This window comes from Photinus pyralis, unplaced genomic scaffold (assembly GCF_008802855.1).
Source record: "Photinus pyralis isolate 1611_PpyrPB1 unplaced genomic scaffold, Ppyr1.3 Ppyr1.4_LG7, whole genome shotgun sequence".
NCBI lineage: Eukaryota > Metazoa > Arthropoda > Insecta > Coleoptera > Lampyridae > Photinus > Photinus pyralis.
The window spans coordinates 9,835,107-9,851,247 of record NW_022170738.1 but is presented as its reverse complement, the minus strand read 5'-3'; the positions used below and the strand labels follow the sequence as shown (position 1 = coordinate 9,851,247).

The 16,141-nt window shown below is 34.8% G+C and overlaps 1 protein-coding gene across 1 annotated transcript in view; it reads left to right on the top strand.

Annotated features, from left to right (window-relative positions):
* The window catches only part of LOC116176682 (fringe glycosyltransferase-like), an 81,073-nt gene that overhangs the window by 900 nt on the left and 64,032 nt on the right, over positions 1–16,141 (top strand). The window contains exons 2-4 of the mRNA XM_031495412.1: positions 1,861–2,076; positions 7,672–7,720; positions 10,748–10,850. Of these exons, the coding sequence (XP_031351272.1) occupies positions 1,861–2,076; positions 7,672–7,720; positions 10,748–10,850 (368 nt within the window). The remainder of the gene's footprint in view (positions 1–1,860; positions 2,077–7,671; positions 7,721–10,747; positions 10,851–16,141) is intronic.

The window sequence follows — 16,141 nt, the reverse complement described above, 5'->3', positions numbered from 1 at the left end:
ATTTTCCCTCAGATTTCCCTTATCTACACCTTTTCTGGTTATAATTCGGATATTGTAAGATACATCTTTTTTTCGCAAAAGATAGTAGTCAAGTTCTATTGAGTTAAATTTGTTGTTTTATTTGAAATTACATTAATTTCCGCATATTCGAATGTATGTACTAAAAACCAGGAATAGTTGCATTAATTAAAGTCATTAAAATAAATCGTCTCATTATCCGGATTTGCAAGTTGATGCTAGGGAATGTATATGGCTTAGTTATACGTTTAAGGATTGTCCTCTATTTTTTATTGTCTTTCGAAATCAATTATAAATTTGGACATTCTATGGATGAAGATTTTGATTTATAGTAAATGTTTAACCCTCTGAATGTTAAACAACCAATAGGGCTGACTGTCAAGTAAGTACACAAAATACTGTAAATACATACTTAGTGGTGTATTGAATAATTTTTATTTTGCACTCTAAATCTGGTAAGCTATAAATAAAATATACAGGGTGTCCGAAAAGTATGGAATATCGTATATATCTTTTATCAAAAATAAAATTTTTTAACACGTGGAATTTTTTATTTTTTTAATACAAAAGCGCAACAGATAAAGCTGTCGAGGTAGTATGTCAAAAAGTTGGGCGACATCCATTTGTGAGTGAAATACGCTTAATATAAATGGCTCATTTATCTGAAAGGCAAATGAGAGCACTCTTGAACGTTGTTGAAATAGTTTTTTGATGTTTTCTTAAAATTTTTCCGAAGCAAGAGTACTAATATTTCACATTTTTCAAAAGGGAATAAAACATCAAATAAGTTGGCAAAAGATATCTTGTCATTTGATAAAAAATTATCTGTTACGCTTTTGTTAAAAAAAAATTAGATATCAAATAACTTTTAATTGAAACATTTTTCGATAAAATGGAGGATAAAATGGAAATTTACAAGGATGTATACGATATTCCTCCGCCTTTGGAGTGATTGCTTACCTCCTGGACAAAAAAATGCCCCCGAACCCGCTCAACCGCCCTCCCCAGATGCCGTTGGTACTTGGTACAGAGTTATCTCCTTATTCCGGAAGTCCCTCGTCCGTTAGAGCCGCATCAGTGAAAACAGAGGAGATGACACACTACGCCTAATGCCATCTTTACCGAGTTAATGACCATGACTTGGGGGACACTTTAGATAAATTGAGATTTGACCTGTCTTCCTAAAGCTCTCTCCAAATTCAGTTTGGTATCCCTATCATCAACATGAGAAGCAGCCCGAAAGCATTGCTTGAGAACTTATAAGGAACCAGCTGCACAGTCTTTTCTATCCACAACAAAACTGGAAAACTCTGTTGGTTTCAACAGGATGGTGCACCCTCACACAACGCTCTAATAGTGTGAGAAGATCGATCGGACAAATGTCCCGGAGAATGAACAAATTTGTCCGATATGTATTGTCGCACGATTATGCCGTTGTATGCGGGTGCACCATCCTGTTGAAACCAACGGAGATAAATTTATATGAGCATACTTTAAGTAAAAAGAGGGCTCAAAATTTAAGGTCTATACTTGAAGTTATATTCGAAAACTAAACCCTCGGTGTGAATTTTATTACATCGGTACCCAATTAGTTTTTAGCTCGCTTTTTGGGTATAGATTTTAAATGAAAGTACATTCCTCTTTTATTAGCATAGAGCAACCCCATCTGCGACTATCGGATTAACCCTTTTAAGATTATAAATTCCCGAACGAGCTTTATTTCATTAATTCAAACGCGCGCCAATCAACTGTCAATAAATAACATTTTATAATATAAATAGCGACAATCGTCCTCGCATACTTGACGCCACTAAACATTTACAACTTTGACGTTTTTTACAGGCCATTCTGAACGGCAAAGGTGGCAAGGATTACCGGTACGATTTCGGCTACGAGGAGCTGGCAGCTAATAAGGCGACGAGCGAGATTCCTACCACCTTCAGGCCACCAACGATAACCGTAGACGATATATTCATCAGTGTCAAAACTACGAAACGATATCACAAGAGCAGATTATCCGTGATCCTGAAGACTTGGTTTCAGCTGGCGAAAGAACAGGTAAGTTTAGCGGGTAGGTCGCGTGCCCGTAGAGACTACCTGAGGAATTGTCACTTTTTTTTCTTTCGTGCTTGTAGTAATTATGGGCATTCTATTAGAGATAATGACACCTATCTTTTAGGTTTGCGTACATAAAGTACTCCCATGGGGAGAGGAGTACACCAGAAACATATTGTTTGCGCCCTTTATGCCGGTTACGGTTGTCTAAGTGAGGGTGAGGGTTAAATTTTTCCCACGGGTAACGCCATTGACGTTTCAATGAGACACGTGTTACACATACGTTCCTTTGCTTTATATTAGTATCGATTTAACTTCTCCTAAAAGCCACGTTTTGGAAACAATTGAACTTTCCATTTTTTTACATTCGGGATGATACACGCGCCGAATATCAGTTTTTTACATGAGCTCGTAAAATTACAACCCTTTTCCCTTTCTCTCCGCTACTTTCCCAGATTCTTATATCAAATATTGCAAAATGCTTCAAGCTGAAGTTTTGCGTTTTAAAAATGGTTAATTTTGTTATTTCAAATCCAAATTTCTATTTTCAGTCTAAATTTCGTGTTTCAACCCGAACTTTGGGTTTTAAAAATGGGATTCAAGGGTGAAATTTCGAGCGTAAAGTCTACACTTTGAATTTCAATCTAATTTTATTATTTCAAATCCAAATTTCTATTTTCAGCTTAAATTTCGTGTTTAAAGCCGAATTTTGGGTTTTAAAAATGGGATTCCAGGGTGAAAATTCGAGCGTAAAGTCTACACTTTGAATTTCAATCTAATTTTATTATTTCCAATCCAAATTTCTATTTTCAGTCTTAATTTCGTGTTTCAAGCCGAACTTTGGGTTTTAAAAATGGGATTCAAGGGTGAAATTTCTAGCGTAAAGTCTACACTTTGAATTTCAATCTAATTTTATTATTTCAAATCCAAATTTCTATTTTAAGTCTAAATTTCGTGTTTCAACCCGAACTTTGGGTTTTAAAAATGGGGTTCAATGTCGAAATTTCGAGCGTAAAGTCTAAACTTTGAATTTCAATCGAATTTTATTATTTCAAATTCAAATTTCTATTTTCAGTCGAAATTTTGAGTTTCAATCCGAGATTTTGGATTTAAAAATGGAGTTCAATGTCGCGATTTCGATCGTAAAGTCTACAGTTTGAATTTCAATCGAATTTTATTATTTCGAATCCAAATTTCTATTTTCAGTCTAAATTTCGTGTTTCAACCCGAACTGTAGGTTTTAAAAATGGGGTTCAATGTCGAAATTTCGAGCGTAAGGTCTACAGTTTGAATTTCAATCGAATTTTATGATTTCAAATCCAAATTTCTATTTTCAGTCTAAACTTCGTGTTTCAAGCCGAACTTTGGGTTTTAAAAATGGAGTTTAATGTCAAAATTTCGATCGTAAAGTCTACAGTTTGAATTTCAATCGAATTTTATTATTTCGAATCCAAATTTCTATTTTCAGTCTAAATTTCGTGTTTCAACCCGAACTGTAGGTTTTAAAAATGGGGTTCAATGTCGAAATTTCGAGCGTAAGGTCTACAGTTTGAATTTCAATCGAATTTTATGATTTCAAATCCAAATTTCTATTTTCAGTCTAAACTTCGTGTTTCAAGCCGAACTTTGGGTTTTAAAAATGGAGTTTAATGTCAAAATTTCGATCGTAAAGTCTACAGTTTGAATTTCAATCGAATTTTATTATTTCGAATCCAAATTTCTATTTTCAGTCTAAATTTCGTGTTTCAACCCGAACTGTAGGTTTTAAAAATGGGGTTCAATGTCGAAATTTCGAGCGTAAGGTCTACAGTTTGAATTTCAATCGAATTTTATTATTTCAAATTCAAATTTCTATTTTCAGTCGAAATTTCGAGTTTCAATCCGAGATTTTGGATTTAAAAATGGAGTTCAATGTCGCGATTTCGAGCGTAAAGTCTACAGTTTGAATTCCAATCGAATGTTATTATTTTAAATCCAAAAAATTTCTATTTTTAGTCGAAAGTTCGGGTTTCAGCCTGATTTTTTGGGCGTAAAAGAGTCATCTCACAAACTAAAAGTCTAGAATGCTCTTGCGACTCTTCGATACTGATGGCGACGTTTTTAAGTCTTTCGTAGATTTTTGTTATACCTCTTACATATGTTTAAAGCCCTTAAAGGTTCTAAAAAAACACCTTTGTAGACCCTTAAATTCTCTCAAGAGACTCATAAAATCGCACCAAGGCTCTCATTTACAAAATTTGCCCCCGAATCCGAAGTATAGTTCATCTTTAGGCCTTTCTAGCACATTAAAATCTAATGGCCGTTATATTGAAAAGAGCTATACCACGTCCTTATCGAGGAGTTCATTTTCGCACTAAATAGGAAGTTGATGATGTTTTGTAATGGATTTTAGTGGGCTATTCTGGTCACTATTTGTATGTAAACGTGTTTTGAAAAACGGGCGGCCTTTTTCTATCTGTGGAATGTCTTTGTTCTGACAGTATTGTTGGTGCAAAATTTGTTGAAATGTTTAAAAATAACCACATACTGACTCATACCAGTCAACGCCCAATTAAATATAATTAAATGCAATTAGCATGCTAATGAAACAGTCCAGGAAATGCCAAAGAAAGGTAAAACATGAACGAGACTGGCTAAAACTATGTAACAAAAGCCAAAATAAACCCTTCAAAAATTCGTACATATCTCTGATATAAATGTATTATTTAATTTCCATAATTTGCGTTAGAAATGCGGTTATTTATGTAAATCCCATTCGGCAACGAACGCATATCCCCTTTAAGCTTGAAACTGAAAATTAATTCCAGACTGAAAAATGATATCGTCCCCCAAATATTAATATTCAACGTTTTAATTATTATCCGCACTCATCGAGTTTCCATTTTCCAGGTATAAACTTTTTCTCTTAATTCACCTTTATAAAAACTGCTGAGGTACTTCCATCCGTACTTAGAAAAGTCATTTTCTGAAAATCAGCGTAAAGTTGACCTAGCATAAAGCTTCCTTTGATGTTTTATCATATGATAAGGAAGCGTTAACTTCAGTCTCCACTGATAACAGTTTCAAAGGTAGAGATTGTTCCCCCTGTGTAACTAAAATGAATTATCCAATTAAAATTGAATGGAAAAAGTTCTGGTGAAATTGAATTTTATCATACATTTCAAAAAAATCTGCGTATTGGACCCAGCCATGATATTTCAGTATGAATAAATAATCAAATAAATAAACTTCACTCCTAGGCATGGGCGCTTCCTTTGATGTATATTGGTATTATATTTAAATCCTACACCAAAGTTTATGTAACTAAAAGCCTTTTTATGTAGTACGGAAATACGGTATCGCAACCTCACCCTCCCATTTAAAATATTTAGACATTATCCACTAGCCGGAAAAATATCACATTTCGATTCGGCACAAAGACGAAACCTGCGGAGGGTTAGACGAGCGCACCTGCTTTGCTAAATACTTCGAGAGGAATTTGGGGGTGGTCGTAAACTTAAAACAGAAGCTCCTTCGCTTTTCCCTAATCGCTGTCGAGGATTTTTGGTGGAGGTTTACGCTCGGATTGGGATAAAGCAGACATTGGCGCTTTTACAGAGGGTCGAGTGCCACTTCAGGATTTTGAGCGTTTTAGTTATTTTGTATAGGAGGGTTTTGATATTCTTACTAGTTTATTTGCAATTTATAAACAAGAAATAATGTTACAAGTACCTATACGGTTTGATTGCCAATTGAGTATGGAGTAAAGGGGTCTCCAGGTTGGTTAAATTAACCACCTCCGGCAAGTACGAATTTTTTAAAATCGAAATAAACATCATGAACTGAAAATCCCTTTAGGCCCAAGTCAAACAATTTACAAACCCCTCGAAGATGGCTATCCCTTGCTACACACATTAAAGGGAATTTTTTAGCTGCATTAGAAAATTTTGAAAAAAAATATGTAATTTGAAGGAGTGCGATTTTATCCTTAGAAGGAAATTGGGGGGTTCTCTGTACTTCATGTAAACGTAATCGGTGAAAGAAACAGAAATATTTCGTGTACCACCAAAGTTACAACCCCCGCAATTGAGAATTGCTATACACGCATAGAAGAATTTTCTTAAAAAATATGAAATTTGAGAACGGGGTGCGATTTTGTCTTTAGAAGGCAATTTGGGGGTTGTTTGTACATCATTTAAACGTAATCGGTGAAAGAAACAAAAATATTTCGTGCACCACAAACGTTACGACCCCCGCAATTGAGAATTGCTATACATGCATAGAAGAATTTTCTTAAAAAATATGAAATTTGGGAACGGGGTGCGATTTTGTCTTTAGAAGGCAATTGGGGGGTTGTTTGTACATCATTTAAACGTAATCGGTGAAAGAAACAAAAATATTTCGTGCACCACAAAAGTTACAACCCCCGCAATTGAGAATTGCTATACATGCATAGGAGAATTATCTTCAAAATATGAGGCTTGGGAACGGGGTGCGATTTTATCTTTAGAAGGCAATTGGGGGGTTGTTTGTACATCATTTAAACGTAATCGGTGAAAGAAACAAAAATATTTCGTGCACCACAAAAGTTACAACCCCCGCAATTGAGAATTGCTATACATGCATAGAAGAATTTTCTTAAAAAATATGAAATTTGGGAACGGGGTGCGATTTTGTCTTTAGAAGGCAATTGGGGGGTTGTTTGTACATCATTTAAACGTAATCGGTGAAAGAAACAAAAATATTTCGTGCACCACAAACGTTACGACCCCCGCAATTGAGAATTGCTATACATGCATAGAAGAATTTTCTTAAAAAATATGAAATTTGAGAACGGGGTGCGATTTAATCTTTAGAAGGCAATTGGGGGGTTGTTTGTACATCATTTAAACGTAATCGGTGAAAGAAACAGAAATATTTCGTGTACCACCACCAAAGTTACAACCCCCGCAGTTGAGAATCGCCATGCCATCTGTATGGTATTTTATTTTAGGTGAATTAAAGTGTTTCAGTTACTGTTTGAAAAGAGTAAACATTGAAATCTGAATTTCGAAGTATTAATTGATTTTATTCTTGCAGCAATTTAGGTGTTCGCAAAGTAACGGCATTGAATTTTAGACCTCCCGAAAAGCTTCCTACTATTATGCACCTATAGGGAAATTGCACTTAGAATCAACTGGAAACGTTTCCGCTAGATGACGCAGGTTGTTTTTTATTCGATACGTTCCAATTGTCGGAAAATATGCGGACGAGTATGCGGATAAACGCATGAAAAATTATATGATCTTTTAATCGGATTAGCTAGTACTGAATAACCAATAAAAACCCTCAATTTACCTTCTATAATTAAGAAAATTCCAAGCATAAATAAGACCAAGCTCGATTAAGATTTTCCTTTTTTTCCTTCCCCTCGCCTTCAGGCAGGACGGCAATGAGTTATTTATTATCCTCCAGAATTATCTACAAGAAACAGTCTCTTATGATGTGACAAACGGAAGTTCATCTTTTTATGTCGGAGGGATGAGTTTTCTATTTTTATTATTAAGAGTGTGGCGTAATTAAAAATTTTTGATGAAGAAGTGCACGGAGATTGTAATTTAATTAGTTCCTTTGTTTCAGACTTGGTTTTTTACCGATAGCGATGATAAGGACCTTCACAACAAAACACGTAAGTTTTACGGTCATTTGTCTTCGTCTATTCAACCCGCGCGAATGTGGACGTTAAGTCGATACAGTTAACTGTTAATTATGTGAATTTGGGGCACTCATTAGAATGCTTTTTTATTGTTCGTTAATTGTTATGTATGGTCTTTATTCGACGTAACTGTCAGTAATTATAACGTTTTTGGAAGTACCACACGAAGCACTATTACATGCAAGAGGGAAACCGCAATTTATTGTTTAGTTAGTACAAATCCTATGCTTCGAAAAGAGGTAGGCATTAATTTTAATTTCAAAATTAGGCCATTCTTCATTAGTAACATAATGGAAATATATCTGGGGTGGGGATCTCGATGGGGATGCTCTTCTGGTGGCTCTGTCGGACTTCTCCTTTTCCCTCTCAATGTTGATTACACGGTTTTTCTTAGGCTACGCAAATACATCACAGGTTTCTAAGCCTGATGGAACGAAACCTGTACTTCAAAAAAAGGAAAAAAGAACGTTACATGGGTATGTTTTAGACGGTTTTGTGCACCATTTTGGATACAATTACGTTAAACGGTAATTACTCTGATAATGTTACATCTTTCGGTAGGTAAGTACCTAATTTTAATATGTTGATGCCTCAAAGAAAAGCTGCTGTAATTCCATTTTCATTTTAAATACAAACGAAATATTTAAATCCCTTACAAGTGTATCTTACACTTAAAAAAATATCCCAAATACCTTTGGGAAATATTGTTTTATTATCCGACTTAAATTACTGTTTCACTTCGCTATTCTCCCTCATCTTTTTATTATTATTATGCGTTATGGGCCTCCGACGTAATAAAAACCAAAGCCGAAAAGGTCTTGCGGCAGTTAATTGTGGATCTATACGGGTTCTGAAAAAAAAGTATATATCTATCAATGAGCGGCAGCGCATGCGATCAAATTGATAAACGATCGGACTTTTTTTCTCATGGAACGCGGGAAATTGTAAAGTATCACAAAAGGGAACTCCGGCACACGTCTCCGTAATTGATGGGTTTCTCCCTTTTTCCGGCTTTATCTCTATTTTAAATGTGTTTCACCTTCGATTTATAGATAAAATTCTCGTGCAAATTTTATGGGATTCTTTTATCGGAAGGGTGCGTTTTAAGAGGCTTTTGGCGAGAGAAATTTTTTAGGATAACAGGGGGCGATCAAATTGAGTTAAGCGTATACCTACAGCTTTTTATTGCCGTAGACGTCGGTAATGAAAACGAGCAGAGAACGGACGGACGGAACAATCACGTTACTCGGCTTTCGCCACAAAGGATATTTGGATAATAAGCGTAATTGATCTAAATAAGATCAGACAAATGGCTACCGACGTTTATTGAATTACAAAGATCCGTTTCCTGTTATTTTGTAACGTTAATTATATATCCTTTTAGACAATTGCTCGGGTTTTATTGGCTAGATCGAATTGTTATCTCAAGACGATCGTTCTGTACTTAACTAATTACGAGCTGTACGTAATTTAAATTAATGGCGATGTGTTAAATTTGTAAGTACTTCCCGCACCTCCACTGTCGCTTTTCTGCTTAAATTACCGGCGGGCTAATAGCGCTATTGTATTGTAATTTATTCATTGCATATTAATTGGATCCGTTAGTAAAACACTTCCTTTTCTTTGTACTGCTCAAATTTCGCATTTCCATCATGCGAGAAGTTTGCTTTTGAAACAAAAGTTTGTGCTTCACTTCCATGTTTTGTTAGAGCTACTTCACCAAATGTTCAAAAATTGCAAGATTTCCATAAGCGACGAGCATTGTAGGAACATCCCTTTGAGTGATTATAAATAAATTGCTTAGGGGCGAAGAACATCTAATTTTCACAAAATTTCCTCCAGAAAGATTTTTAATTTAATAGAAATTGAATGATGATGCCTGTACCATTTCTTCAGAACTTGTAAAATTTTGGAGTTTAATTTTATTTAGTGTTGTGCTGAGTATCTTTAAAATACAGATGGCATAGAAGAGGTTCTACACAATTCTCGCAATGTACTCATAATATGGGTGCAATATGTAACCAAATAAAGGTATTATTATTATTATTATTAGTAAAGAATATGGTTTTGTCTCCAAAATAAAACGAAAAGAAGTTGTTGTTGCAGATCGCACCGATATAGGGTTGTGCGGTATCGTATATTTTGATTATTTTTCAATTACGAAACGATTTATAACAACTCACAAATAACTAATTTAAAATTAAAAGAAACAAATTAATTGCAATAACTGGTACGTAAAGCTCTAAAGTCGGCCGCAAGCTCTAAGATTGGGTAAGATTTAATCTTGGAGCATATGACACTTGAAAGCCTAAACTAAAACTTGCCAATTAAGGGCAATTAAGGCTTAATCCTATTCTGTCAAATATACCTACAGTTAAGCTGCGAAAATTATAGTAGTCAGATGCCAGAAACTAAAGGAATTTTCATAACGGTAAACAGGAACCCGAGGCTTAAAGCCAGGAAAAGTTGGGGGATTGGTCTTAACAGTACTACTACAAAAATTAGATTTCTGTATAAATTGCGCCTTTAAACAATTAAATTGAAATTTTCTTCTACAGTTTCTTTCTCACAAATTTCCATACAGTAATAAGTAAGGTGACATTTGGGCAAAAATGGGAAAAAAATCACGTCCTCTATTTTCATGTTAATGATTTCTTTTATTTGTCGCATAAATAAATATTTTTATGTAAGAAAGTCTTGAATAATTCATCCAATCGACAAGTTCCAGCTGTGCAAATTACAACAACGCCCTTAATACGGCAAATGCAAAGTAGAAACAATAAAGAAGATCACTAATCAGTACATTTCCTTGCCGTAATAATCCTAGCGGAACAAAGGGTAACGTAAAGAGAGAGAGTGCAGGTGAACTACATGCTTCACTGGCCACCCTTAATTTAAATAAACTTACCATATTCTTGTGCGCTCGCTTTTTGCACACGAAGCATTTGCATTAAAACGTTCGGTAGTAAACATGCAACTGAAATGTTTATATTTTTACAGATGGCCACGTGATTAACACCAAATGTCCAGCGTCGCATCACAGAAAGGCTCTCTGCTGTAAAATGTCGGTCGAGTTTGACGCCTTTATGGATACAAACAAGAAGTAAGTGATTTATTTAAAGATTCCGTGGGAAAAATTCGACGTTTACTGAAACGCGTCTGTTTGCTTCCCACAATGGGCAGGCGTTGTGTTTGGAAAAGTGTTGGATTTTTCAATCGTCGCGCGTTTTGAGTGGTCTGGTGTGGTATGCGAGTATAAACCAGCCATGCTTGGGGAAAAGTTGCGTTTACTTTCACTTTTAATTTGTGGTATAAATTTTGGGAATGAATTTGAGAGTGCGGAAAATCTAATTTCCACTCTTGCTTTGTGCTTTTAATGTTGATGTCAAATATCTACGAATTATCCTTAAATCTCAATTAATAAACACGGCTGCGATTTTCAAACCGTCTAATTATGATAGGGATCAAAATTAAAACACAGAATTTTTGCATTTATATACATTTATTACTCAAAAGTTGGTAAATCGACGTCAATAAAGTTGGCACCCTCACTTGTCCACAATTTATAATTAATGTCCCAATAATTAATTTAATTGGCAGCCGTACTAGTCCTCCCACGATTCCACCTTAAACATTGTAAATTTCAGAATTAATTTGAAAATAGTTTCCTATAAGTGTAGAACTAACTTATACTCATGTGCATTTTTTATAACCAAGTTATTTTTGTGCTTACTTACAATATCAATGATATCACGAGATGTTCACAAAGAATGCCCGAACAAATGGAACCATCGTATAACTCGAGAAAGTTGTGTTTCGAATTTAGGACCAATTTGCACTCACCTTAAAAAATCTCTCTTAAAAAATTCATTCCTTTCATTTCCTATTATATTTGGCAATTGCTAAGTTTAAAACGAGAACGAAATTTCTTGTTAGAGGGCAGTTTCAGGGTTGGTTGTAGATTACTTAAACATAATCTGTCAAAAAATTCAAAATGTTGATGTACAACAAAAGTTACAACCCCCGCAATCGAGGATTTCGATACACGTAGGTGTGAATTCTCAAAAAATTACGTAAGTTTAAAGCGAGAGGGAAATTTATTCTTAAATGACAGTTTCAGGGTTGGGTGTAGTTTACTTAAACATAATCTATCAAAAAATTCCAAATATTTGGTGCACAACAAAAATTACAACCCCCGCAACCGAGCGTTGCTATTCAAGCAGGTTTTTATTTCCTAAAAAATTCCGTAAGTTTGAAGCAAGAAGGAAATTTATTGTTAAAGGGCAGGTTCGGGGTTGGCTATAGGTTACTTAAACATAATCTATAAACAAATTCAAAATATTTGGTGTACAACAAAAATTACAACCCCCGCAACGGACCATTGCTATACACGTAGGTGTTAATTTTCTAGAAAATTACGTAAGTTTCAGACGAGAAAGAAACATATTGTTAGAGGGCACTTTAAGGGTTGGTTGTAGTTTACTTAAATATAATCTATCAAAAAATTCAAAACATTTGGTGCACAACAAAAGTTACAACCCCCGCAACCGACCATTTCTATACCCACAGGTGTTAATTTTTTAGAAAATTACGTAACTTTCAGATGAGAAGGAAACTTATTGTTAGAAGGCACTTTAAGGGTTGGTTCTAGTGTACTTAAACATAATCTATCAAAAAATTCAAAATATTTGGTGTACAACAAAAGTTACAACCCCCGCAACCGACCATATACACACAGGTGTTAATTTTCTAGAAAATTACGTTAAGTTTTAGACGAGAAGGAAACTTATTGTTAGAGGGCCCTTTAAGGGTTGGTTCTAGTGTACTTAAACATAATCTATCAAAAAATTCAAAATATTTGGTGTACAACAAAAGTTACAACCCCCGCAACCGACCATATACACACAGGTGTTAATTTTCTAGAAAATTACGTTAAGTTTTAGACGAGAAGGAAACTTATTGTTAGAGGGCCCTTTAAGGGTTGGTTCTAGTGTACTTAAACATAATCTATCAAAAAATTCAAAATATTTGGTGTACAACAAAAATTACAACCCCCGCAACGGACCATTGCCATACACGTAGGTGTTAATTTTCTAGAAAATTACGTAAGTTTCAGACGAGAAAGAAACATATTGTTAGAGGGCACTTTAAGGGTTGGTTGTAGTTTACTTAAACATAATCTATCAAAAAATTCAAAACATTTGGTCCACAACAAAAGTTACAACCCCCGACCATTGCTATACACACAGGCGTTAATTTTCTAGAAAATTACGTAAGTTTCAAACGAGAAGGAAACTTATTGTTAGAGGGTCCTTTAAGGGTTGGTTCTAGTGTACTTAAACATAATCTATCAAAAAATTCCAAATATTTGGTGTACACCCAAAATTTCAACCCCCGCAACCGAGCATTGCTATACACGCAGGTGTTAAAGTTCTTCTGACTGTGCATATAACGAAGTTCTGGTCTAAAAACCGAAATATGTGTTTTTCGAAAATGAGCTGGGGTTCATTTATTTTCAAAAATATTAAAAAATAATTTTAACAACCACCTAGTGATTTTTTTCTCAGCTTTCTCATAGTTCTAAAACAAAATTTTTATAACTTGTGAGTTTCGAGTAAATTACATCAATTTTCTTATTTATTATGGATGTCATATTGGATTTTTATGGCATTCCATAGAGAAAAAAATTACAAAATCAGGGATAAGATCTCCTCCATCCTCAATTATAGCATCATACAATTCATCCTTAACATATAATAATCAAGTGGTTGAGTGGCGTCAACCCTCTTCTAATGGAATCGAACACATTAGACTTTTTCGCGTGGTAAATTTAATCAACATTTTCTGCAATGGACGGTGGAAATTCTTGAAACCCCCCTCCTTCAAAAATTGGTTAAATGTACCCAAGCAACAGTTTTGGATGCGGGGCCAACCTTTTTCACGCATAGTAAATCGCAGCGATTTGGCAGTGGACACACTAATCGTTCCATATGAATACTGAATACAATTGTGGCAAAAACTTCTTCTGGAAACAATTCCACCGCAAGCCATGCCATTTTACTGAAAGTGAGAAGAGAAATCAGAAAATGCTGAAAACAAAGTCACTTGCATAGACGTATATTTTATTACAACTGAAAGTTTTGGGAAACGACGGACATTTTGTATATATTCAACGACGAGAAACCAAAGCGAATCAATTTTTACGTATGAGCTAAAATATTTTTAATTTTATACGACTATTATTTTAAATGTGATCCCTTAATCTTTATTGAATTGTTTTCGAAATTTTTGAAAAATGTTCTCCTTCATCCTCTTAATTGTTCAATAAACAGGAGAGATCAGGTAATCGGTTAAAAATTACTTTTGTCACGAGTGACGCTGTACCATTATCAATTATGGTGAAAATTTAAAGAAATTGGGCAAAATCCAATGTAGATTTACACTTCCAGATACATAATTATTGCTTCAGTTCGCGCCATGGGTTTATAAAGTATACATTTGTGGCATCTTATCCTAGCCATCAATCTTGTATTCTTTAAACTTTAACGAAAAAGGACAATAAAGTTTTATTATCTATTGTAATTTTGCAAGAATATACTTTGGCATGTGCCTAGACACCTATAATCAAAATTCATTTTGGAATTAACGCTTCGAGTTACAAAAACACGTGGAGTAACGGTACTCGATTGAAAGAAGATCGGGCGGGTCAACACACCTATAAATGGAAAGAAATTTTTTAATTAATGTAGTCCGATACGTTAACCCAAAAAATTAATTATCTTTCGTCTAATTGACGGATAATTCAGTGGCACCGGGGCAAATAAACGGGTACACTATTGTATGATGGCGATTTGTAAAAGAGGGTGACGTTGACGGATGGTACGTCCGTATCGTGTCCATCGGTCCAGTGATTTTGAAACTTTGACAGATATCGGTACGCCGTCTTCATTTGCATTTTTAAATGTAAAGGACGTATCTATTATTTTTTACAACCGGTGCCGAGGATGATTTCTCCGCTTGCTCGATACTGGAATAATTTACGATGGCAATTTAGAAAGCGATCGCAGTCCATTTTTTAAATATTTTGTGAATGCCACACTAGATAGTATCGGTTTTCATACGGCAGAATTCGATCTTAAATCTCTTCTTTCTGCGGGTGCAGCGAGACCACATGTGATCTTTATACGAGTAATTTGATTAATGATCTCGATCAAATCAAAGTATTTGTGGGTGTAGGTTTGGCGATGAAAGCCCACTTTTCGGCAGAGCTGGGCAGTATTCGATTTTGTATAGTATATTAAGATACAAGTGTATAATCAAGTCTTTAAAGCACGCGCAACGAGTTTAAGGGCACGACGCAAAGCGGAGTGCCTTTAACGTTGCAAGTGCTTTAAAGACCAATTATACACGTGTATCTTATAGTATTTTTATTATACCTGCAGTATAATTTAAAAATAGGAAATACAATGAAGTCATATTGACGTTATACTCGAATACATGTCTAATTAAGTGGGCTGGGTGTTTGTTATTTCACGATTGCCATGGAAATGTCACTTGACGTTTGCTTATAAAAATCATCGTCTTTGTGAATTAAACGATTTCCGTTGAAAAAGATAATACACCGTCCATTAAATCGATTGTTGTAAAATCTAAACAAACGTTGGTAGGTGTAAAATCCAACTCCAGTAAAGCCTATATAAAGAATATGAAAAGTTGTTTCCATGGATGAATAGGAAGTTACTTACGAATACAGTCTTAAATGCATCCATAATGCTGGCATATATGATGGAAATGTCAAAGGTATTTAAATCTTCTATATTTTGGTGCATTCATTCAAAACTTTAAAGCAATGCTGCGATTAAAAAGTGGAACAGATTTGAAAGCATACCCTAAATTACGCGCGTTTGTGAAAGCTTCAACCAAAGGATAGGTACAAAAGCCAAAGAAATGTTCCGCATTTACAGAAAGCGACCTAAGAGGATTTTTTATTTCATCCAGATGACAGTTTCAAAAGTCATACTTGAAGTATCGTTACTTAGCAACTTTAAAGCACGTGTGTTTTAATAGTATATTGCATAATAAGTGTGCTAAGAAGCCTATTTCGCACGAGTAGTTTGCGACACGAGCGAGCGCAGCGAGCGAGTGTTGTAATAAAATCGAGTGCGTAATAGGCATTAGCACTCGAATTATGTACTATACTTTTTCTACGACTTGAATATAATTGATAAAAGATTGATAGATTACGATTGATTTGGTTCTAAATATTCGTACTTCGAACTAAAAATTAGAACTGTCAAGTGTCAAATGTCATGGTCTATTTAAAAGGAATACAAAATACAACGTAACCTCACTTATATTCCATGAATGCACGCCAGCGAGCAAGAATTTTATAAA